This window comes from Muntiacus reevesi, chromosome 10 (genome assembly GCF_963930625.1).
Source record: "Muntiacus reevesi chromosome 10, mMunRee1.1, whole genome shotgun sequence".
In the NCBI taxonomy this organism is placed as follows: domain Eukaryota; kingdom Metazoa; phylum Chordata; class Mammalia; order Artiodactyla; family Cervidae; genus Muntiacus; species Muntiacus reevesi.
The window spans coordinates 20,630,029-20,655,712 of NC_089258.1; the positions used below are offsets into that span (position 1 = coordinate 20,630,029).

The 25,684-nt window shown below is 42.4% G+C and overlaps 2 protein-coding genes across 9 annotated transcripts in view; both read right to left on the bottom strand.

Annotated features, from left to right (window-relative positions):
* Positions 1-17,898, bottom strand: part of SECISBP2 (SECIS binding protein 2) — a 37,205-nt gene extending 19,307 nt beyond the window's left edge. For 2 of the 8 annotated variants that reach the window (XM_065947395.1, XM_065947391.1), the window contains exons 1-9: positions 17,767-17,898; positions 16,624-16,772; positions 11,392-11,641; positions 11,049-11,172; positions 9,588-9,817; positions 6,366-6,447; positions 4,616-4,704; positions 1,858-1,980; positions 489-578 (exon numbers count right to left, since the gene is read on the bottom strand). In XM_065947395.1, coding sequence (XP_065803467.1) covers positions 489-578; positions 1,858-1,980; positions 4,616-4,704; positions 6,366-6,447; positions 9,588-9,817; positions 11,049-11,172; positions 11,392-11,641; positions 16,624-16,772; positions 17,767-17,802 — 1,173 coding nt within the window. In that variant the 5' untranslated portion in view covers positions 17,803-17,898. Of the gene's footprint in view, positions 1-488; positions 579-1,857; positions 1,981-4,615; positions 4,822-6,365; positions 6,448-9,587; positions 9,818-11,048; positions 11,173-11,391; positions 11,642-16,623; positions 16,773-17,766 lie in introns of all 8 variants that reach the window. The other 6 variants (XM_065947389.1, XM_065947388.1, XM_065947396.1 and 3 more) reach the window with 4 other exon arrangements.
* Positions 17,899-19,482: 1,584 nt separating this feature from the next.
* Positions 19,483-24,230, bottom strand: CKS2 (CDC28 protein kinase regulatory subunit 2). The gene is made up of 3 exons (XM_065947485.1): positions 24,049-24,230; positions 21,147-21,274; positions 19,483-19,827 (listed from the first exon to the last, which is right to left on the bottom strand). Exons 1-3 carry the CDS (start codon positions 24,105-24,107, stop codon positions 19,775-19,777), a joined length of 240 nt encoding a protein of 79 aa, XP_065803557.1. The 5' UTR covers positions 24,108-24,230; the 3' UTR covers positions 19,483-19,774.
* Between the last annotated feature and the right edge of the window lie 1,454 nt (positions 24,231-25,684).

A 25,684-nucleotide genomic window follows, 5' to 3' on the forward strand; every position in this document is an offset into this window, starting at 1 on the left:
AGGCAAAGGGACAATGAAAATGCCCAAAGTATGCAAGTTTCCCGTCTAGATTATGAACTACAAACTCATTCCTGAATCCACAGTGGCGGCTGAGATACAAGAAGAGTCATCTCTTTCTCTGACCCTGACTACTTGACAATGCTTCTGTCAGACATAACTGCCTCACAAAAGGATTCTTCTATTTCCTGAATACACTAAGTCAATGTTTCTTCTTTAAATCAAACTTAGACGAGCAGTATGTGTTCCCCTCCTTTCTGATATAGCAACAGCAGTTATCAGTCATCTAATTTCAAAAGTGACAAAGTAGTTCTGGCTTAAGAGCAAATTTGTTTCAACATACTGGATGTGGTTCTGCAATGAAGAAATGAATCAAAACAAAACTACCTGTGCCCATAAAGGAAGAAGTCTGGAAAGGAGGCTTTCTTGAGAGTTTAGTTTAGCAAGAAAAGTTAAGCCTAAAGCAATTGTGGTTTCAATCTAAAGATTACCTGTGGCTGCTGCTTAGACTGAAATTTCGGTGACTCTACTCTGTCTCTTCTTTCAGATGCAACTGCCAGATTGGGAAATTCCTCGGCATCCTAAGTAAACCACATACCCTTTAGCTCTTCACACATCACAAGAATCAAATAAGCCCAACTACAATCTTTCCCTCGCTCATATTTTGTTTCTGTAAAAATCTCCTATAGAAGTGCTCAAAGGTATTATTTAAAAAAAAAAAAACAAAAAACAACTAATGTAACTGCTTTGGCTTTATTTCATTTTTAGAACAAACTTAAAGACCACGGTTTGAATGCCCCTGCCCCCAGAGTGTGAGGCCTCAAGGATGGGTTCACCAAGCAGTCTATGAACTGCCTCTAACCATCCTGACACAAGAGTATTCAAGCACATCCTTCAACTATGTTTTCTTTAGGGAAGCCATCAACTTGGACACAGGAGATTTAAGCATCCAGTCCTGTGTGCTGACCCTAGGCTGGAAAAAAGAAGTCTCTAAACAATGTTTAAATCATTTAAAAATGTTTTAGAGATTTTGTCAATATTTTAGGCACCCTGAAGAAATTATGTGAAAAATGAGGGGCGGAAACATGAATTATTTGTTGGCCCAAACAATAATGCTCTAATATAGTCGCAGGTTTTCAAACAGGCAATCCCATTATTCTCAAGGGAATGTTTCAAAAGCCCTGGGAGCCACTCAAGTTTGTGGGAACACCTCAGGCTTGACCCTAAGCTGGTGGCCTAGGGAGCACTGCTGAGACCCTTTCTGTCAGCACCAGGCTGCTGAGTCTGGTACTTCCTGACCCAGGAGAAACATAATCAGAATCCAGGATGGCTCCTTGGAGAACAAGGACATTCTTGGAGTTATCACAGAACAATACTTTAAAGCACACTTTTGGAAGCTCATGATATTCTCTTCTTGTCCAGGGCCCACAGCAGATTTATGGTATTGTAAGTTTCTCTCTGTAGTGGAGCACATTATAGAAGACATCTAGATAGAAAAGGAGGCCCTGCAGAAGCAAGCATGCCAAAGCGAAGGAGAACAGGCCAGAAGACGCTGAGGGAGGTGGTGTATATCAGTGGTATGGCATGTACACCACTAAATTTCAACACAAGCAGTTTTGTCTCTAGACCATTCATTCTTTCTTTTCAGATATTTACTGAGTGCCTGCTCTGAGATGGGCACTGTGCTGGAGACACCAAATTGAAGAAGTGGCTGACGGCTATTTTCTTTAGCACTAGGAAAACAATTATTTTAAAAAGTGTTACAGACTTTTTACTTGGGTAACCAGTATGAACCTCTATTTCTATTAAGGAAGACCTATTTATTTTATCATACAAGGTGAGTAATAAATATAAATGTACTTCAATCCTTGGTGGCTCTTGAACTGTCAGGACTTCATACTTTGATTTAGACTTTTCTTTCTTTTTCTTATTCTTTCTTGAGGCTTCATTTTGCTCAGGATTGCCACCTTGTGATGCTTTGGACTAGAACAACAATAACAAAACAAAAAAAACAAAGTAAAAATTACGGTTTTTAGAGAATTCAATAAACATTTTAATTCCATGCATCAGAATAAAATTAAAATATCAAGTTGTACAACCACATGGCAACCTTACTCAGATTTACTCCCTATTCCCCAAAGAGCCAGCATTTGGTAGAATGATTCTGAAGGAAAAAAATCCATTAAAGCAGATGCCACACCCAACTGCTTTGAAACAGGTGGATTTGGACATAAGCTTTCAGCTTGAGGTCGTCATGATAATGATTCTACTGATTCAACCTGAAGTTCCTTCATAAGTCCAGGTGAGCCACTTCCATCACCACAGCCCAACGGCTCCTAAACCTGACTGTACCGCAGGATCACCAATGCAGCCGGTGAATCAGACCTCTGTCTGGGCTCATCCCAGACCTGCAGAGTCTGACCTCACCACCGTCACGTTCTGCTGAGCCCCCTGGCCTTTCCTCAGTCAGGTCAAGTGTGCTTTAGCTTCAGGCCCTTTGCACTGAACACTCACATAGCTGAATCTAGACTACCATCCACTTCCTCATTTGAGCTCAAGAGTTATCCCACCTCTGTTTAACCTCTCACTCTCCATCCTCTTTGGAGCACTAATCCCCATCTAACAAACTCTGTCTTGGTCTGTAGACAGCTAGTCTCTCTCCATGAAAATGGCGGCTCTAAGAGGATGGGACATTTTCAATGTCTGAGACGCTGCTTTGCCCCAATAAGATCTCACCCTTCAGAGGTAAGAAGTCTCAATGGCTATTAAAAAGAATATTTATCTACTAACCTGGAGGGGCCAACCATGGTAGCCTGTTAAGTGAAAAAGGCAACTTTCATATGTAATATGTATAGAATTATCCCATTTCTGTTCTTAAAAAAAAAATTAAACCAAATAAACTTCTTTATTTATGTTTTCAGGTGCCTAAGGTGGAACAGAGGGTTGCCCAGCTGACTCAGCAGTAAAGAATCTGCATGCATTGCAGGAGATGTAGGTTCAATCCCTGGATCAGAAAGATTCTCCAGAGGAGGAAATGGCTACCCACTCCAGTATTCTTGTTGGGAAGATCCCGTAGACAGAGGAGCATCGTGGGCTACAGTCTGTGGGGTCGTGAAGAATCAGACGCGACCAAGAGACTGACCACAACACAACAAAAGTGGGACAGACAGCAGGTTGCTAACGAAGACTCCTGGAGGGGTGGGGACCACAGGGCTATAGGACAAGGACCTTTCCCAAAACTAGATCTTTGTGATATTACATGTGCTTTTTCAGTAATAGGAAGTCACAACACAGAAAGTTTTAGAGGGAAGGGGAAAAAACAATCAAAACATTATGACCACAATGTAAAGTGATCTGGGTCAATAGATTACCAGAGATCTTCATTATCTAATCTTTATTTTGGAACTTCTGAACAATAAACTTCTCTTACACCTTTAATTAAAAAATAATTTTTACTCAGGTCTAGCATATTCTCTTATTTCTCTGTACATTCATTCCATTAATTTCTGAGAGTCTGATATTGAAACTCCAACTAAAAATCTTAATTTATCTACTTAAAACAAACAATTGTAATATATAGTGGGAACCATATGTAACTTTGTTCTGTATTTTCCTAGTCTCTTGTAAACGTGTTAACATAATTTCATAATTTAAAAAATAAAAAAAATTTTTTTTTAAAGATGCTAGGAAAATGAAAACAGAATCTGTTAACTCTTAGAGTGCTAAATGCTGGTTTAGACGGTACAACGGTGGCCTGCTGTGTAAGCTGCGCCCAAACGTCGATGGGGCCTCGGAGCTAGCCAGTCTCTGTCTACTTGCAGTGGGTCTCACCACCACCTCCTGTGTTCCTGAAGTATGCGCATGAAGCTGCAGGAAGAGGCATGCCAGTCTAACCTCACCATTGTCACCAGCGCAGATTCCCTCAGTCAACCAAGTACAAACACACAGTTCTTTTGTCTGGGATGGTCTAAGACACTTTGGATACGGAAAAGTATCCCAATACTAAAAATAACAGGAAACCAGTACGAAACAAATACTACCCCATATTTCAACTGAAAATAATGTATCAGTATAGAAAGAAAATCAAGAACAAAATCTAGCCTCCCCAACAAAACGCTCTTCAAGAAACAAATCTAGAGATTAAAAACTAACAGCTTAAAATTATTTGAACTGAAAGGAAAAAATGAATTCTGAAATGCTATCTTACAGTAAGTAAGCTGCAAGTAACCAAGAATCAATTAGCATACTAGATGACTGCAAAATGGGGCATACAATTATTTTGCTATCAGTACTTGTAGCAACGTAAATTGAACAGACAAAAGACTGCAGTATTTTAAATACCAAAGCATAAGTTTCTTCCAGCATCTCTCTTTTAAAGAATTCAAAATGGTCACTGACATTTTAAGATCACAGGTCTAAAACACACATCCTCACTCATGTTAGGGATCACTTGTGCCCCTCAAACACTTGTGTAACTCTTAAAAAAGAATAAGACCTCAAGTACAACCAACTCAGATTAGTGCCTATAGTACCGAGTGAAACACCTTCAGTGAGGCTTGGAGAGAGAAAGACTATCCAGTGGCACAGGAGAGCAACATGAACAAAGTGTGACGCGTACCTTTTCAGTAAGGTGGACAACGTGTTTCTCTTTGTAGGAAGGCTCCAAAGATAAAACTTCAGAAGATGACATACTATCATTTTTAGGATCTGCTGGTGGAGCAACCATCTTTAGGTTTATCATGGAAGTAACATTTTTAGGGGCTGGTGACAGTTCTGTAGATAATGTCTGCCGAACAACATAACCCATTGGTGTCCAAGATAATTCTGCTCAAAGATAACCAAAATTGTTGAACAATCCCAACAGTAAAAAGGAAATTCCTTAGAAATTCCAAGCATGCATTACATGAAGTACTCAAGAGCACAGTTAAATTAAGGTACTGTTCAGAACACTAGGAAACTACAGTTTCCACTAAATTTACTTTTCTTCTTGGAACATGCAGGCTGAATTAACTTGAAAGGGGGACTGACTCTCCTAGGATCTGCTCTTTTTAACTTGGGGGTGCGGGCAGTAAACAAATAATAATTTCCATTAAACAATAATAATCCACAATACATCCACATGGCAAACACACAGAAATAATGAGCTGAAGATCAAACTGTGGCCCTACTAACCTTGATGTGTACTTTTAAACATCAGAAGTCAAAGATCACTAGACTTCAGCTACCAAAGTAACTGGTAATTTATTTCTTTTTAGAACACAGGCTTAAGTACAGCAACACTACTCCTTAGGTGCCCATGAAGCTCTATACACAGACAAAACAAAAGGACATCCATCAGGACACAGGCAGGCCACATCAGCAGCCTGCGGCCACCCCACTGTTCTTGTCACCACAGAGCTACACATCTTCACAGCAGTTCCTCAAGCAAGGATCTTGTATTGAATCACATATGTACCAAACATGCTAACACCATAGGAAACACAGCTGTGCATCAATCTAGAGTAATTGTGTAAAAAGATCTTCTGTTAGGACAAGTTACCCACAAATATTTCAAATGCAGAATCCACTGAACGCATTCTGAATATCTCACTTCTGCACCAGGCCAGGACAGACCAGCAGTTTTCAAAGTTCTGAGACTCCCAGGACCTTTCAGGGGTCCACCGTCAAAACTGTTTTCCTGATAACAGGAATGTGTCATCTGCCTTCCCCACTCTCTTGCTCAGAGAGGTATAGTACAGTGGGGCTTAAGACAGTGTGACAGAGAACAGTCAAAGAGCTGAATGCTGAAGCAGATCTCCTGAACTGGGTGTTAAAGAGTTGCTACAATGTAAAGGCTACTCTCCCCTCCTGACTTTAACTTTGGGAAATGGCTATCTTTTTAAATTAAAACCTGCTATGTTAACCTGTAATAAGTTTGCTACTTTTAAGTAAATTAATCAGTATTTTAGTATTTCTCAGTTTTAACCCTCAGACTTTGTGTTACAAACATTGACAATTATCCAAATAAACAGACACTCTTCGGGGTTTCAAAGGGTATTAAGGGGTCCTGAGACCAAAAACTATGAGAACACTGGCATATGAAATGCTTAAGAAAGTGGTCATTCCTGAGTTCATAAAATGTCTCCATGAGCCCGATGAACATTTCATTGAGAATTCCTTACTTGTATGTAGTTTACATTCCTTGTGCAAGGAAGTGGGATCTTACCCACTTACTTCAATCTTCTAACAACAATGCCAGTTTACCAACAACCCATCAACTGCCTTAAAGAAGGCTTTAAAACAGAAACATTTCAACAGGACTAACCTGAAAATAATCTAAGAAAACAGACAACTGATTTTCTAAAATAGTATTTGGTAGCCACTCTTACCTCTCATACATGAAGAGGGATTGGTAACAGCATTATCGGTTACAGACTCAGTCCGATTATTATTTTTCACCACTATTTCACCCTAAAAAGCAAACCAGTTGTTTTCTTACTAGTTCAAACCAAAAATAATCATTATTTTCAAAACATATAGCCTCCTTCACCATTCTTAAAATCTGCAAAATATATGCTAATTAAAAATTCCAAACATGTAAGTATATAACGTGCAAAGTTAAATTACTTTCTTTTGCCAAATCTCATTCCCCAGAGGAAAAACCACCCATCTACAGCTTAGCTACTAGCATCTTAGTGTTTCATAGCTTCAGAGATAAACATCTGTGTATCATTTTAAATGGATCTCAATAATGAGCTCACACTACACATAGTATCACGTAACTTAATAATTTCCAAGTCAGCAAGGATTCTTAAAAGCCAAAGTGTCTGCTGTGAAAGGAAAAGCTGTTTCCATCATGCCCCCACACCAAAGCTCAAACAAAAATTCCTGAAAGTGTCCACAAAAACAAGTCTTCTCATGTGTACTTCCTTTTATAGACATAAAGCTGCATCATGCATGGAACAAGAGGAACCAAACGGCACTTGGGAACAAGAGACTACATTAAGAGAGACCTCAAAGTGACCAGCAGCACCCAAGGTGAAAGGAAACTGATAAACTAAGTGGCTTTAAAATAAATTCTGAAGTTCATATGCTTCAAAAATTTACCCATTTTACCATTTCATCTAAGCTTAGTTAAAAAAACAAATTGTGTAGAAGCTTAAACTGCTGAATATGCCTTGGGCCATGTCTCTCCCTAGGTAGTAGAAACCTGGCAACCTCAAAAGAGCTGCTTCAAAACCATGGAAAGAACATGCCCCGTAACTAGGACAGAAAGCCACAACTTTCATTAAAAACAAAAATAAAGCAAAATCCTCTAAGGCACATCCGCTGATTCCTGGCCCCACTGCAGAGCTCACTTAAGAGCCTGGAAATGCCTACATTGCCCTGGGCCTTCCTGCCCCAGGGCTTTCCCAGGCAAGGACCCACCACTTCCCTCTAGAGAGCAAGCATGGTTTCCTGGGTTGGCAGGTGTCACTTGCTAACCTGCAAATTCCAAATCACTGCCTGACACAAACCTTGCAGGAGGTGTCACCTAGAGCGCTTGCCCCTTCCAGGGAGTGTGGAGCTGTTTGCTTCAATCTGCTGGGGGTCTGAGGCCCCACCTCTGAATAGGATCTCAATAATTTCAGCACGCTACCTCAAATAAATGCAAGACAATGGCCACTAGGGAAGTGAATTTTTACTTTCAAATGAGGCATTTCTGGAAACTCCAAAGGCATGGGGAGGTACGGAGTTAGGCAAAGAGAAAGACGCCCTTCTCCCTTCTATTGGCACTTTTCTCAGCTTCCAGAACCCTGGGCTAGTTCTGGAGGAGGTGATGTGGCATCAGCATAGCTCTGTGCGAGTGGCTATACTCTGAGAAACAAATTCTCTTCTGGCCCCATCTGTAGGCTGCTGTGTTCTCTAGGAGATTCCAGATAGACACAGTATATAAACATGTTAAGTAAACAAGTAAAAAAAAAAAAAATCTGTCAAATGAGAAAATAGACGATTAAAATGCAGCCTGTTCTTTTGAGTAAACATAACTTTTATGCTCACCAAAGTCAATGAAACACTAGAAACGGCTTACCTATTCAAGAATGATTAAGTAAATTACATGTATCGATATCAAAGATTCAGTGCAAGTTACATGTCCGAAAACTATTTAATGACATGGGAAGATTTATAGTTTTTAAAAATTAAAACACAAACTTGTACATATGTATTCTTAATTGAAGGGAATGCCCCTCAATTCCCACAATGTAATATTAAAAAAGACTAAATGCCAAACATGGTTTGCTCTTGGTTGTACAACTTTAGACAGTTTATTTTTCTTAATACTTTTCTGGTGTTATGTTACTAACACCATGAGGGAAAAAAGGTTTCTTTTTATGGGAAAGTTGAAGAAAAACAAAACAACTCCACATATAATTCAAGAGTGTGAATATATAAGGCACTGAGTGTGTAAATCTCCCCACACAGCATGAAGTGTCCTACTTGTCCACATGTGCAGTACTCATACACAAGTGAGCAATGACATAAAGTGTCAGTCAGTCATGCCCCTGACCACCCTGGACCCTCTGTACCCTGTACTACTTTTGTGAGAGCTCACAGGCTTGGAATTATCCACTGACCACCCACGACCAAGGCATGGAGCCCCTCAACTACTCAGCTATTCCATACACCCAGCCAGGGCCCAGAAAGTCACCCAATAGCTCAATGAAACTGTGATTTTTCTACATCAGTCAATCAGCCTTACTTATCACCACCATGTAAAAGGAAAACACCCAGGCGTGACAGGCTAAGGGTCAACACGTTGGGAATGACTTATTTTCGGCACATTATATAAGCCACTACCACCAAGCCTTCAGAGGCTTCAGTATCCAGGCACCCAAAAGCAGCACTAGGACAGGAAGTGTAAATCCTTTCTCCATTCAAAAGGTATATGAACTGGTAAGCTCTGTTTTGCTCATTGTTTCTTCTTTCTCCTTGCCTCTACACCGGGATGGGCCTCAATCTGTCACAAGCCATTTTAGCAACTATAACCCAACAAAATTTTTTCCTGAAGTCTCAAAATCTGTCTGAGAGGAAAATGCTTCAATCTGATGGACTAAAACTTGAGATCAAATACTGAATACAGTGCAATTTACCACTGACTGCAGTGAGATTTTCTGTATCATTGACAGGACAGAGGTGCAGATAAACTGCCTAGGAACATCAGAAGTTACACTGTGCAGTTCTAACATTACTATTTGATTTTAAAAAATACTTTTCTCTGTATTGAGAACAGTGTTATCAGAATGCAACAGTAGAAACAACATTTTCACAATGGGCTATGGAATTTAGTTGAACCAATGCTAGAATCTTCTCCTCCTGAGGCATGCAATGCTTTCTAGCCACCAGACATGAAGACACTTGCTAACTAATTCTCTGGAAAGAGCAATACCAGGTGTTACACTCTGACCATAAACAGCTCCAATGACAGAGAAAGTCACCTAAGCACATTAAGAGGCCCCTACCACCCCACGATGTGAAGTGTATGTAGTGTTCCAGGTGATGTCCTTGCATAACTGTCCATACTGAGGAGAAAAGAAGAAAGAGGGGAACAAAGAGCAGGAGGCTGCACTCACCTCTGATAACACTGCAGAGGGTGTCCCCACTTCTCTGAGAAGAGCAATGTTGGTAGGGGTGGAGCGTAAAGGTCCCCACTTGGGCTGCTTTTGTATCTCTGGTATCTCACTGTTCTCCGGACTCTGCAGTTCAGGAAAATCCAAACTGGTAAATCCAAACTCAGGTTTGGAGGCAGATCCACTCTTTTCAATGATTTTGGATTTCCTGTCTGTTCGTTTATAATAACCATCTGCATTTACAGAATTAAAAGTAAGGGTAAATATTTAGAGGTTATTGGATGACCTGTACTCACACTTCAGCTGCAGTGTAGAAAGTCTATTGCTACTGATGCAACAACATATTATTGTCCAAACAGCCTAATTTTTGGTAGCGTTGTTAACCTCTGAAACAGTGGAAAACATAAATGACCATGGGGGTCACCAAGCAGAAAAAAGCAACATGCTGCAAATCTTAGGAGTAATTCTCAACTGGATGAAATAGTTACCTTAACCTGATTGTGCAGCTGGGCATTTCAATTATTCTCAAAACACACTTTACAGTTTTGTGAGATAAAGGGGACTCTTGCGAATTTCCTTTAAATAATAAATTTTCCATATTTTAGTTTGCTGGAACAAACTAGAGGAAAACAAGTATTAATAGAATTAAACTTATAACCTCTCTCCCACCTTTCTCCTTCAAATGCAAACGAATGATGCTGTAGGTTACAATGCCATAAAGCCCCAGCATTTTAAAAATTGTTTAATTATAAGGCTAGAGTTATTCCAGTTAACTGTTCAACTCTTCTTTCACATTACCACGTACCAGAAGGTTTATAAACGACATCAACACAAAGAGAAAATGTTGCATATCAAATAACAGTACATTACACACGTAAATAAAATGACAAACCATTCCCAGTAAGTACACTATTACAGAGGTTTTAAGTTATTACATAAATAGATGATGGCTGTGATCAAGGTGCAATAGTAAATAATTTACAGGGAAAAACAACCAAGGTATCATGTATAATCACAAACTTTCAACCAGAGACTGAAACAGCAGTTCTTAATCCCACAACAGACATGTCCTTTGAATAACCATCCTGCCCTGAGTTTGGTATTGTTCAGGATGGGATTTAAACTGCAGTCAACTCTCTCCCTTACTGAAAAGTGTCCCAACAGAAAACCAGAGAAGCTATTTTAGGGATCAACATGATCAAATACAGTACAAGGACATGGCTGTAATTCACTAACAAATGTTTTGAGGTGGGTGATTGTCACCTACTTGCTATGTGATTTTACAGAAGTTCTTGCATAAGACAATGTAATATCATCTTTGGATAAACTCCAGGATCCCATAGGAAACTTGATGGCCTCAGTTTTCCATGATGAATAAGCCCACAAAAACAGTTTAAAGAACAGAAATGTTTCTGGGATTAGACAGGGTAGAAAAATATAATACACAGAGCATGTTATTTTTACCTGATTTCAAACTATTCTCAGCATGAATGGACACACGAGGTGAACTCTTGGCTGATTTTAAATCAGATGATAGAGGTCCATCAGCCTTCTTACTGTCAAACTTCTGTTCACCATAGGTTTTCTTCTGCAGGAAACATTAAAAAAATAACATTTTTATTTTAAGAACACAATCACTATAAAAAAGGCTTGAATTTGCAAATTCATAATTACAACTCAATCATTTTTTAAAAAGGTTAGAGTAGACCATATCAAATTTTAAATACCTTAAATAACATGCAAGAACTGGCCTGTTCTTTATGTTTTAAATGCTAAAGTGACCAACACCACCAAGACATTTACAGACCTTAAACACAGCTTTTGTGTCTTGTGGGAGAGGGCACGTGTGCTCACTTCGTGGCTTCACTGTTTGAAAACCTCCAAAACAACTGGGTTGGTTGTCATCATATGGGGAGCCAGGCACTGGGCAAACATTTTGTGGTGACTGCAGGGTGTAGGGAGAGTAGGCATATGGATGAAGAGGGATCTCAGCAGAGAAATACTGAGATGGAAAAGCTGAAGCTCCAAAAGCCATATCGTCAGTATAGAGTTTCTGTCTAAATAAAAATGGTAAATTTTAGTTGAAGATTTCATACCACAAACCAAGAAGCTTAATATTTTATAATAAACAAACTTAAACATACTATTTTTGAGGTCATTCATTCTAGCACTGAAATACCTCTAATTAAAAAACAAATAAAACCTCTGAGCACTTCTTCTTAACCTGCAAAGAAAGATGCTGACCTAGTTCCATTTTTTTCATTATGCAGCTGGAACCTCCACAACAGGATCCTATAATAAGGAATATTAGAAAAGCCCAAGGATGCTCCAGCAGGTTTCCACTCTCTTGCTGTCAAATATTCGGAAATGCCTCACTCAGCAACCCTGACCAAAATTTAAGCCATCCAGACCACTCTCTCGGCAGAGAGGGCTTTTATAGAGCCCCCACTGCCCATCCAAATTCCACCCTGACAACCTCCAGGGCCTGCTCCCTGAGGGCTCTGGGCGCCCCCAGACAGCCTGCTCAGCCCCTTTCCTGTTCCAAGCCCACCGCCACATCCTGCGCTCTACTGCCTCAGGGGGCTGGGAACACCATGCAGGACGTGGTGCAGGAATGACATGTCCTGCTAATAAGATGGTACTGTCTGTGAACACGGCCACTGACTCAACTTGCTCAAGTCGCAAGGGTAGGGTAGAGAGAACTATAATTTAACACTGATTTTTTTTTTAAGCAAATTTAGTATAAGGCCAGAGGTTTCAACCATTCTGCAATGAAGGTTGAGACAATGATAAATGCTAAGCAACTGACTTAATACAAATCACAGTATTCTCATTCCCACAAATAAGCACCAGCAGGTGTTTCCATGACTTTCCAGGACTTTATCAGTGGAATTTTGAAGTGTAGGGTCCACTGAAAGGCAGGAAGAGTCAAAGCTAAGGAAAAGACATCCCATGTGATCTTCCAATTGTTCGAATGTCAGGAGATACAAGTATAGGCACCAACTACCAGAATTTTTGTTTCTACTCTGCTACGAGTAAGAGTCTGCAACGAAGAAGGAAAGGAGTCACTACAAACAGGCTAGGCCTGTACCACACTGACGGCTGCCACATCTCCCGTGCCCTCCTTCCTGGCAGCCTCCCTAACCTCTGCTACGTGGCGTCCATGTCCGTCTCACTGCTTGAAAAGCCCCTCTAACCCGGACGTGACAGCCTCTGCCCTCTCCTGCCCTCACCCATCTCCCAAAGGTCCCTCCGAGGCACAGTCCCCACTACACTCCCCCATCTCACTGGTCAGACCTACTCTGAGACAGAACCTCTCCTCATTTTGCTCAGGACTTCACTTCAACATACTTGAATTCCAGCACTTTTACCACCGGTAGGCCTATATCTCCAACTTACAGGTCATTTCCACCCGTCCAGTACATACAGGGAGAAGGCAATGGCACCCCACTCCAGTACTCTTGCATGGAAAATCCCATGGACAGAGGAGCCTGGTAGGCTGCAGTCCATGGGGTCGCAAAGAGTCAGACATGACTGAGCGACTTCACTTTCACTTTTCACCTTTATGCATTGGAGAAGGAAATGGCAACCCACTCCAGTGTTATTGCCTGGAGAAGTCCAAGGATGGGGTCACACAGAGTCGGACACGACTGAAGTGACTTAGCAGCAGCAGCAGCAGCAGAACGTACAGATCCAAAACATGACATATGATCCCCAAACTAGCTCCACTGCCAACTTATGCTCTCACCAACGATCCCAAATCTTTCCATGTATTCAACTGGAACTACCTAGGTTCTTTCCCACCAAAACCCGTATGAACCCTTTTCTCCTGCAGAAGGTCTCCCTGTATTTTCTTCTCTATTTCCAGTGCCTAACTCAATCGGAATCCTGCAGGCACCCGAGTGTTCCTGATCACTGCTCACAGTGAACTTACTGCGTGTGGAAAGCTTCCTGGGTACCAAGCCTTGTGTCGAGAATTTTAGGAGTCTCTGTCTCTCTTGAGCCCCTCAACAGCCAAGTGAGGTCGTCATTAAGCCCTGTTTAGTAGAGAAGGGCATGGCAACCCACTCCAGTATTCTTGCCTGGAGAATCCCATGGACAGAGGAACCTGGCAGGCTACAGTTCATGGGGTCACACAGAGTCGGACACGACTTGGGGACTAAACCACCACCACCACCACCCCAATCAAAACCTTCAAGCCCCTCTCCTTTAACGGTGAGCCACAAACCAGGTGTGATTATCATGATCCCACCCAAAACACTCCCAAAGTTCTCTATTTCCTACCCAACAAACCTAACTTTGCAGCTGTATCATGTAGGCCAGTTGACTAGTGGCTCCCCCCAACAATGGGACCTTACTTCTCTACTGTCTCCCCAACATATCTTGCATCTGGTCCCCTCTGACCAGTCAGGAATCCAGTCACTTCTCCACCCACCCACCCAACATGAGCCACACCCTGTGGAGAACTACTAATTCACACAGTGTATGTGCGTTCTTAGTTGCTCACTTGTGTCCGACTCCTGAGACTCCAAGGAGCCCACAGCACTCTTCTGTCCATGGGATTTTCCAGGTAAGAATACTGGACTGGCTTGCCGTTCCCTACTCCGGGGGATCTTCCTGACCCAGGGACTGAACCCAGGTCTCCTGAATTGCAGGCAGATCCTTTACCACTGAGCCACCAGGGAAGCCCCAATTCTCACAAATGAGAATTTTAACCTAAAAGCGACCACTGGCACTGTAATTTTCACAGTATACTACAAGATACCAAGAGCAAGAGCAGCTGAACTGAGGTCAGAAGAACTGAATGCTAAGTCTGGTGCTGGTGCTACCTCCTGGAGAAATTTTGGACAAGCATTTGTAGCCTCAGTTTCTCTTGCGTAGAAATAACACTACATCTCCCTGCCAAACTCATGGATTTTGGCAAGCATGAAATGAATGTATTCAGTAATTCCCAAACAAAACACACACTTCCTCACCCCTGTGTCACTCAGGATTTGTCACAAAGCACGTACTATGACAATCAACAAAATCATTTTCTGGGGAGGATGACTGGCAACAGAGAACTTACTTTGTTTGCATAACCTTTATTTGTTCATTATACCAGTAAATACTCAGTACTTCCCAAACAGGGCCATTCTACATACTAGGATACTTCTACTGATATTTGTACTGCCTATAACATAAACTTGAAGGAGACTGGTAGTATGTTTTCTTCCATCTCCACCATAGCTCATGAGACAGGCCTTCCCCTACTTAGGAACTACTGCTTTTCCATATAGCAGCCTTTAGCTAATGAACGCCAAATGAATAGATGAAGTCTTTTGGCATGCACTGCTAGAAGTACTAGAGGTGGACATTCAGCAAAAGGTCACTCACTTCCTTTAAGGACACAGAGAACTAGGTTGCTATAGGGGAAAAAGTAGAAACGATGACATGTTTGTTATAGAAAATTTCAGTCCTTTTTTCAAGGCAGCAAGAGATCTCCATTGAAACAAAATCTGATAACAGCAAAACAATTCTTAACTTATATTAGAATTAAATAGATAATCACTTCTTCACGGTGTAAAGTCTCACCACTTCATCCCCACTTTAAAGGCTCTCATTCTTGCTAAGCTTGCTCTTTGGTTTCCTGACTCCACTGTTCTTAATCATTTTCTTGTCAGGCAGGAATACTGTCAGTCAACCTTTTCAGTGGTTATAAATATTAAAAAAAAAAAAAAAAAAATCAAAGCTATAAGGGAATAAGGGGTTAAAAAAGCATAATTTAAAAATTCAGCATTGGGCGTCCTTAAGCCTCTGATTAGTCTCAACGTGTTACAGCTAGAATGCTGCTTTACCTCTATAACTGCTTTCCACCTTTATTTTAGGCCATTAGAATTTCACCAAGCAGATGGCTTAAGAGTTTTTATCACAGAGTGAGACATAGCTTGTATTTTATCATGCGAGCCCACTCAAGGTAAGAAATGACTTAACTGAGACCCATGGCAACCTTCCTGTTACAAAGGAAGAAACTACAATGGAAAACTTGGCATTCCTACCAAAGACCTTCAAGCACAGTATGTCAGGACTTCAATTTCAGTCAAAAAATATAACTTTTCTTATTTCCTAAATACACCAGACAAACCAATGATTTTCTTATTTATTCCAACTTTTATTTTTGTGAACACAGCTCTAGAATTTATATGAAGTATAAACTATTTTCAAGCACATCATGCAGGTGTGGGGGGAAAAGGTAACAAGTCTGACCCAAAACAACAGAACAAAAAGATAAGGATTTTCACATAAGCATAAAGGTGATTCATGCCTTAAAAATAAATCTACAAGTAATCCACACAATCATGTGAAAGGCTTAACACTTATTTTTCTAACTTCAGCTAATAAATGGAAACCATTTTGCAACTACCTAGAGAATAAATCCTGTGGAGGAAAAACAACATTTAAAGGACAAAATAAGCCTTTCAGCTCAAATCTAGAAGAATTTATAACCAAAAATTTGTAGGATCCATCTCCACAGAACAATTAGTTAAGTAAAACGGTTAAAAGCAAACCTCAGCAATTTCCAAACACTTATCTGCACAAAGAGGCAGCCCTAGTTGCTAGTCCCACTCCATCACTCGGCAGCGTTTTTCAGTGTTACACCCTAAAACTGAGGGTGTATTTATTTGGGCTTTTCTTTGCCCCATTTGCTCTGACCCACTTGTTCCTGCCATTTCATCACCCATTAATACATGATGCAGTTTTAAACTGTAGGCATAATAGACTTGCACTCCCCACTAACAAATGCAATGCAATCTCCATACTTTCTCTGCCCCAAATAACCAAATGAATATGGAGAGAAAAAAGGAGAGCTGAATCTTCAGTTTTTGGTGTGCTACACAGCTAAGCTGTGCTGTACATTTCCTTCTTGGATGAGGAGCATCTTCTCTAGTTGCTCTGGAAACGTTAACCTGATAGCTGCAGAACATTTCAAGTCTAATTACCATTAAAGCCAAGCAACAAGGTCCCCATGTTAAGGTAAGACGTTGGGAAGAATACATACTCAGGCACTGCTAGCTCCTGGACACATGGATAGTACGGGGTGGCTGCACAGCTGGGGAAAGCCCGCGCTTCTGAAGATTCTGACCATCCCACATTGAGCCCAGCAAATTTGGGGACAAATGGTTTGACATCTGCTGACAACTTGATGCCCTGAGGAGAAAAAGGGGGTTATGGCTACAAACTTTCTAAGATCAACCAACTGGGGAAAAAAACAACAAAAAGAGTCCCTCCCATCTCAAAGCCCCAGAAATGCTCATCCCAGTGCTGCAGTTCAAATATATCTGCCCAGCAAAGACAAGAATTTGTTAGCAATATCTCCCCAGACCCCTTTTCACTAGAAAAACCAGTCTATCAAATATTAAAAATGGAAAATAAGGACAACCACTTAAAGTGAGAATAAAAGTCAACCCAGACTGTAGAGTTAGAACTACAAGTGACGTTTCCTTATCTTTAACGTAGAATACAGTAGTTTACCTCTCAGCTGAGTGAAAGGATAACAAACTATCAAACTTAACTGTAGCACTCAAAACGCACATGCTCCTTAGCCTTTATTGGTTCTATTAAATTTCTCAAAGAACTTAGAACAGCTGTTTTTCACTCAGCGAACCAATAAAGGCTGTTTTGTTAAAAACCAAAAGTAAGCTTTGCCAGAAAATCTTTGTATCGCCACGAGCCCTTGAAATATGAATCTAAAATATTTGTTGGGATTTTATTTCCGTTTTTAGATCTGTATTGAGAAATTTACTTTCACGAGCAACTTATAATCATGCTTTTTCATTCGTGTGAAAGCCAGTTTTTGCGATTGTCAGGGCTCCTGCTAGAGGTTACTCTTAGCTAGTCGAGCAGAGACTTCCGCTTCAGAAAACGTATTCACAAGCTTTAAACAAGTGGTTCCTGCTCACGAGTGCCGTAAGCAGACACGGTCGCTCAGCTCCTCCGCAGCCTTGGGACTAGCGGCAGTTTCCCGTCGACGGAGTCCTTCCCCATTTGCGGCCGTGGGGACGCACCCGGGGCTGGAGGTCGCGGCCGCCCGGCCCGCCGCCCCCCGCCCTGTCCCCAACCAGCCTCCCGCCCACGCCAATCCAGTTCCCACCCCATCCGTGCAAGGCCAGCACTCTGGGAGGCCCAGGGCCGCCATCCTCACCTCGGCCGCGGGCTCCCGCCGCCCCTCCGATGCCATGGCGGGCGGCTGGGAAGAGGTCCGGCCGGAGAGGCCAGTAGCCGCCCCGTCGGCTGGCGGGACCGAAGGGCGACAGTCCTCCTCCCCGCCTTTCCACCTTGAGGACGCCAGGAAGTGCGTCACAAAAGCGCGCCTCGGCCCGCCTTGCTTCCGGTCGGAAATGCGCGGGGCGGCTCTGCGCCTGCGCGAGATACCCGGCGTGGTGAGTACTTGGAGAAGCTGCATTCTCGCGCGTGTAGTTTGGAGTTAACATGAGAATTTCTCCGCAAAGATAGCGGACAAAACGCGGGATGTGGTTAGACAGGCCCGCACGAGGGGTAGGTGCACGGGGTGGCGGGCACCTGGAGCGGGAGAAGGGTCTGTGGGGAGTTGGGGGCCTTAAAGAAACCGCACACCTTGTGGATCTACAAAGGGAGAAAGTCAAGATCTGGCATCTTACATTTCCAGGAACCTAGAGCAGTCAACGAAAAAGAATTTCAAAACTGCTCAGTTCGACAAAGGGCTACTGACCACTAGGAAGTGTGCTGGGAGAGGAAGAGATGGAAAAGCAGGGTGGAAGTAAGCAATCCTAGGGCAGTGGTGTTAGGTAGAATGGGAAATGGAGGACGGTGCCTGGGAGACGGAGTGAGGGAGGGGGAGCGCAGATCCTAGAACTCTTGCTTACTTGGTGCAAGTGGGAGCTGTTTGACCAGTAGAGGTTAATAAGATTGAACATCCTAAACTGGAGGCTAATTGTAGGTTTTCTCTGTTGAGTGACTACCACCAAGTATTTCAAGCAGTAAATGCAGGCAATTCCAGCTCATCCCCTGGTGTTCTGTGCGCCTCCCACAGGTCAATTAAACACATCTAAACCTCCAGAGTGGAATGAGGCTTGGGATCTCACAGTAAGCAGTGCTGGAGATTGAGCAGTATGCAGTATGCTGGTTTGTGCTAAATACAATCAAGTTTACTTAACAATTCTGACGCCGTCCTGTTGGCCTAACCCTGAACCTATAGCAAATGGAACCATGGGGATAGGGGTAAGTTATAGGCTCTTGCCGATCACCACACCGCCCTCAGTATTTATCGTGCTTATTATGTGAAAGCACTACCTTTTTCAAAGAGAGGAGCATACAGAGGACCAACATACTGGGGGGTTTTATGCTTATTGGCAGCTTAGCTAAAAGGTTTCTTCAGCATTAGCAATGATGATAAAAAACCTGTGTTTGCATTAACTATTTCCTCAGGAGTTAAAGCAATTTGACACAAAATGCACACTATGTTAGAAGTTTTAAAAATGCTGTGATAGTTTATATAAAACTGTATCCCCCTTTGGCACATGGAGAACAGAAATGGGATTAAGTGGTTTCTCCCAAGGCAGTACTTACATAAATAAGTGAAGTAACCCAGAGTATTAAATTGGGTTTCTTTTTTGTTCAGTTGGAGATTCTAGACAATTCTCTAGGAACTAAACAACAGAACTATAAAATCTACCTTGGCTCTATTAAACTTATCCCTGGTTCCTAGTATCTTCATAAATGAATTTAAATGGTACCCTGAATCACACCAAGCTGATAGGTTTAAACCCACTTAACATTTTATTTCTTTGAAGTGATTTTATTTCCTCAGGACTATAAAACTGAAATCATCTAACATCCTCAACAGTCACAAGTCAACCTTAAGAAAACAAACCTCACTAGCTTCAGAGTAATAAATGCAACATACAAACTTTATTTAACAAAAGTAACAGATAAAGTCAAACAGGCACTTATATTAAAAGAAAACTGACTAGAAGAAATTTTTATCTTAAAACACCTTACAGTAACCTACTTGCAGTTGCATTTAACTGAGCTCTGTTGCTGTGAAGAATACAGCTCATGCACAGGTATGGATGAACAATTTGTACATTTTTCAAGTATTCACTGAATACTACCTTATATACACATATACATTAAATTTGAGAAAGATTTAATTGATGATCCCCAGATAAGCTTCATTTTTGTTGATCTTTTGGAAGAGGCCGTCTAAAGAGAAGGATGTGTGGTTCTGTGGAAACAAAATGTTTTATATTATTTTAATATGGTTAATTTTCATTCAACAAAAAATCAAGAGATTCGCAATTGAACCAAAATAAAATAAATCCACAGTCAACTGATGTTACTTACTAAGGTATCTGAAATTTTGCTTTTAAGTCACTATCAATAATAAACATAATAAATAATCAACATAACAATGAGAATATCCCCCCAGTTAATTTTACACAATCTGGAGAAAAAGTAAAGTTGTTTGAGGAGAAGGGTTTCTATCTTTAGAATCCCAATTCCAATGAAAAGTAAAGAAAAAGATTATCTATTGTGGGGAAAAGACAGTTAACACCTCTTAATTTAAAAAACATAGGTCCCAGGGGCCCTCCTGGTAGATTCTGTTTCAGAAGGTGGAGGACTGAGTAGGAACCTAAAGGTAAGGTCCTCAGTTGCTTCGTTATTATTTGAAGAAAGACCTTTTTAATATAATTACATGCTCCGATCCCAAGATAGTTACAAGTTTGAGTTTTTGCTGCCGATGCTTTTCTTTTAAAGTATAAATCAAGATAGCTTTAGCTTTACCTAATTTATATCATTAAGGTATGACTCAGTTGGTAAAGATCTGCTTGCAATGCAGGAGATCTGGGTTCAATTCCTGACCTGGGTCAGGAGGATTCCCTGGAGAAGGAAATGGCAACCCACTCCAGTATTCTTGCCTGGGAAATCCCATGAACAGAGGAGCCTGGCACTCTGCAGTTCATGGGGTCGCAAAGAATCAGACACGACTGAGTGACTAAACTACCACACCTAACTCAGCTTCTGTGCCTTCAAATTTTGTTCAAAGCAATATAAATCCTTTAAGTTAGATTTATTGATAACCCCAAAACACCAGAGTTTCTTAGTCTAGATTACTAATAGTTTACCAATAATCTAGAAAACTGTTCAAATCACTTCAAATTGTATCAGTTTCTATACACAGAACTTCTAGACACACAATCTTAAGTTAGTTTTCAAATAGACACCATAATTCTAAATATATTTACGGCAAAATACTTCAAGATACTACTAGCAATGACACACATTTTAAAATAAAACAGAATAACCTGGTTTTTCTTTTTTACTTCATAGGTTATTTTTGCAGATAGAAGAATGCATTATTTTCACTATGGTAAACTATTGTTTACTATAAAATTAGAGCCCGCTCTAGGAAGGAAAAGTCATTCAAAAATAGGCAAGCTTATCACTTACTTAGGGACATCATTGAAACATCAGTATTAAAAACACTTTTTCAACAACCACTATTTTCAGTCAATTAATGCTTCTCTAAATAGCAAAACTTACCTGGTTCATGAATCATGTAATGAACCCAGCCTAGACTCTGTTGGACACCAAGTCTCCTCCACTCCTCTTCAGACATCAGATGGGTTTTGGGTACTTGTTTGGAAAGTTCCCTGGGTAACATGACATGTCTGTTTAAAAAAATATATAGCCAAATATCAGTACTCTATGTGAATATGGCTTTCCTACAATTATGGTCGCTTTACACATGCATCTTTAGGACACTTAAAAAAGCAACCCTGTTAGTTATCACTGGCATCAATTTTAAGAACTACTTAAGTAGTTGTACCACCTTTAATTCTGATTTTTGATGGCCTGTGTTCAAATTAGAGATTAGAATATGTGGTCTGAAAGTAGAAAGCATTTTATTTACGATTAACATTTTTCCCTAATAGAGACTGCTTGCTCATCTTCAGAAATAGAACCTCAAAAACTTAAGTGGGGCACATGGCTATCCAAAACACCCCAGCCTCTCCTGCAGCTATCTCTGGTCACATGACTAAATCGACCAATAGGATAAAAGCAGAAAATATGCAGCTTATGGAAAGCATCCTGAAAAGAATCCCAGTTTCTGTTTTTCTTCTTCCTGTTGGTTATGAAGCAGATTGATGTGATACGGGAGCAAGAGAAGTCATCTAAGACCACAGCTGCTGCTGCTAAGTTGCTTCAGTTGTGTAGACTCTGCCACACCATAGACGGCAGCCCAGCAGGCTCCCGCATCCCTGGGATTTTCCAGGCAAGAGTACTGGAGTGGGTTGCCATTTCCTTCTCCACTAAGACTACAGAAGTGATTATAAATTGAGAATGGTCCCTGATTGTAAGAGCTGCAAATAACCTGTTACTTGATTTCTATCTTCTACCTAATTGTTGATTAGTCTCAAGAGAAATGTACAGTGCTTTTGTACTCATGTATACCCTACAAAATTAAGCAATATTTTATGTTTAAATGGAAGTCACATCCCTACCTTCTCCATAAACCATGAAATAGGCTAGCCACCATCAAGGTTTGATTACAAGGGAAAACTTTATAAGTAGCTTCAATCTCAGATGGAGAGTCTACATGACTTTTTTTTCCCCCCTGCATGGGTGTAACTCTATATTGGGCTTCCCTGCTGGCTCAGAAGGTAAAGAATCTACATGCAATGTGGAAGACCCAAGTTTGATCTTTGGGTCAGGAAGATCCCCTCCAGAAGGGAATGGCAACCACTCCAGTATTCTTGCCTGGAGAATCCCATGGACAGAGGAGCCTGGTGGCCTACAGTCCATGGGGTCATAAAGAGTTGGACACGGACTGAACGACTAACACTTTCAAAACTATATATATTTCTAACTACATATAAGGAGAATTATTCCCCCAAAGTTAACATTTCAGTACCAAGTGCTTTTCAAGGAGGGTGAAGAGGTAAAGAAGGCATTAACAGTACAAACAACAAAGGAGCTACTAAGATAACACTGCAGGATACAATTAAATTTCCCTTCTCTGGAGATTACTGCCCTGTTTCATAAAAGTTAAGTGGCTTGGTCAAGAAACAACAGCTCTAATTAATACTGGATTATATATTAATCCAGATTTTAGTAAGATTGTGGTTATATTCTGTCCAATACTGCATATCCCCAGCTGAATTCTTGGTCAGCATCACATAACTGAACATTATTATCAACACATTACAGGATTAGAACTGTGTAGTATGTAAAAATAAGACAATTGACTTCAAAGAGACTTTTCCAATGCAATTAGGTATTACTAATCTGCAAGGCTGCCCAGAGAAATCATCAATTTTTCTCCAGAGAATACAGATTTACACGATATTTAGGGGGAGGGGATAAAAGGAGACCCACCCACTGTTACTGAATGTAAGCTTTCTAACTCAAATAGCTTTCTTGGAAATCTAAAACGATTGCAGACAGAGAAGCTCACTGGGCCCGCCTACACGTCAGTAGTTTCCCAGGATGCAGCGTCCTAGTCACCGCCCAGGAGGGCTGGGCGGAGCTGGTGTTTGAAGCCACACCCTAGTTAAGTTTCCGGCCATGCGTTAAGGCTAATGTTAAAAGAGTTCCTTCCTTCCCTCTCACAATCCAATTTGCTAACCTAACACATTTAGGAACTACTCTCTAGTCCCATCACATGATGCAGAAGCCAAAAAAAATGCCTCAAAGCAAAAAATTATTTGGCCGATATAAACTATCAGAAAAAAAATGCCCCAAATCCGTTCGAGTTCTCAATTTAGTCTCAAAAGGAAGCCCCTTCAATTATTAACCCAAGAGGGTTACCACGCAACAGCACCCGCTCAAAGTCGCCATACCCACTACACATTCATATCCCAAGCAAGCTCGTTTTTGGGGGGATTCCCCCACAAAGTAATTTTTAGTGCCATTAACTTCAAAAGAGAAGTGTTTCTCTGGCGACGTTACCTGACCAAAATCACCACCCCCCGCCCGCTGTGACTGGGGGTGGGTGTGGGGGGCGTTTGCCTGAATGCCAGGTAGGCCGAAGCTTTTAGGAACAGCTGCGCTTTTGTACAGGCTTCGGCCCCTCCGCGTCAGGCTTCGGCCACGCCAGGGCCGTTTAGGCCCTCGGCCCCTTCCCTTTAAGGCGGCAACTCTGCACCAGAAGCGGCCCCTTCTGCGCTCCAGCTTCGTCCCCCTCACAGACGGGAACAAAGAGCGGAAGCCGGCCGCGGCGGCCCGCCAGACGAGGAGAGGCGCGCGCTCCCACCCCGACGGCCCGACCCCAACACAACAGCGATTCCCGGCTGGCCCCTGACCTGACCTCCGTACCCCGTCCCCAACCCCAGCCCGAAGCGCTTCGACCCCGACTCTGGGTCCCAGATTCTCTCCCCTGGCCGGAGTTCCAGCTCAGGCTCGCCCGGGACCACGGCAGAGGTAGGCTGTCCGGCCTGCTCACCGGTATTCGTAGTGTTCATCGAAGTACTTGTCCGAGTAGTAGATCTGCTTATGGGCCATCCTGCAGGTGGGCGGTGGGCAGCAGCCGGGTAGAGCGACGCGGCGCGAAGACAGGGCGCAGGTGAGGGGACCTCTGCGTCAGGTGAAGGCAACGACTCAACTGAGATCAACCGACCGTAAGCCGAACGAGCCAGGTTTGAATCCGACAGCCCGCCGCTGATTGGGTAACGGTGTCGACCAATCACCTTCCGCGCATCCTGCGGGAAGGCTGCAACTGGCTCCCAGCCTATCGTTACCGCCTTTCTGCGGCGTTCGCACAAGATCAGCCAATCAGAGGCCTGTTGCGAGGTCGCCCCAGGAAAGAAGTGATGATTGGCGTGGTGTGGGGGCGGGGAGCTCCCTAACGAGAAGGGCGTGGCCAGGGAAGGGCGGAACCGGGACGTTAAGGGCCATAGAGCGCGTGCGCAGGAGTTTAGAAGGTTCCAGGTCCGCTGAGCCGTTTCGACTGCGAACCTGCGGGAGGGGTACGGTATCGCGAGGTTTGGCGAGGCCCGGGAGTGGGAGGGTGCTGCCTGTAGAACTGTTGTCAGTTTGTCGGCCCTCCGTCCGCCGCAGGTGCTGCTTGTCTGAAGTACGTGGGAGGTGAGGAAGGCCGGCAGCCCTAGACTGAGGGAAATCCTGGCCTGGGAAGTCTTACCCGGGCTGCGCCCAGCCTTTTTGTGGAGTAGGTATCCGGAAAGCCAAAGTTGTGCCGGGACTTGAGGAAGACGTCAAAATACCCCACCGCGGCGAGGCTGCAAGGAGCATCCCGGGACCTCGCCACAGAGTGCTGCGGGGGTGGTGGTGCTAGGCCGTTGCCCAGAGACCTCTGTTAGGGGAAAATTGTCTTCCCACGCCGTTCGCACATTCTGACAACTCTATAGATAGGCGTGTGTGCGTGTGTATGGGAAAATAAAAATGACTAAAATAATGATGTTTGGTAGAGGACAACGGTATTAGTAGTGATTTGTAAAAATTCCTTTGGCTTGTTAGCCTTGAATCCTAATTTAAAATTAAGGTACTTGTAGGGGGTTCCCTGGTGGTCCAGTGGTTAGGCCTGTGCGCTGTCAATGTCGTGGACCCTAGCTAGATCCCTGGCAGGGAACTAAGATCTCACAAGCCCTGTGGCCAAGAAGAAAGTGTTTTTCACTTTTTCCACAATGAGCGTGTGGGGTTTTTTGTTTTTTGGGTTTTTTTGGTAGTGCAGCACGATACCCGGTAAGAGCTTCACTGTCCTGCCACTGCCTCCCTGCCGCAGGATGGTCGCTTTATCCTTTGACTCTCAGCCTAAGGATTCCCTGTTCTGAAAGTCGTTTTCATCACCTATTTGGAGGAAATCCCCACCTTCCCCATTCCTCTCCGTCCTTGCCCAGCAGTTGCAAGCTCGCTCGTGTACTGTGCCCCCACCCGCACTATAACATATCCAGTAAACCAGCGTGGTAGGCATGTCTGTTTTGTTCACCACTTTATACCCAGCACGTAACGGTTCCTTGTGCCCCACTCCCTAATTTTGAAGTAACAATTACTTTTCAAGTAATGTATGCCTAAATAATTAGACATAATAATGTGCCGTAATAGTGAAGGTGAGAAGAGATTTC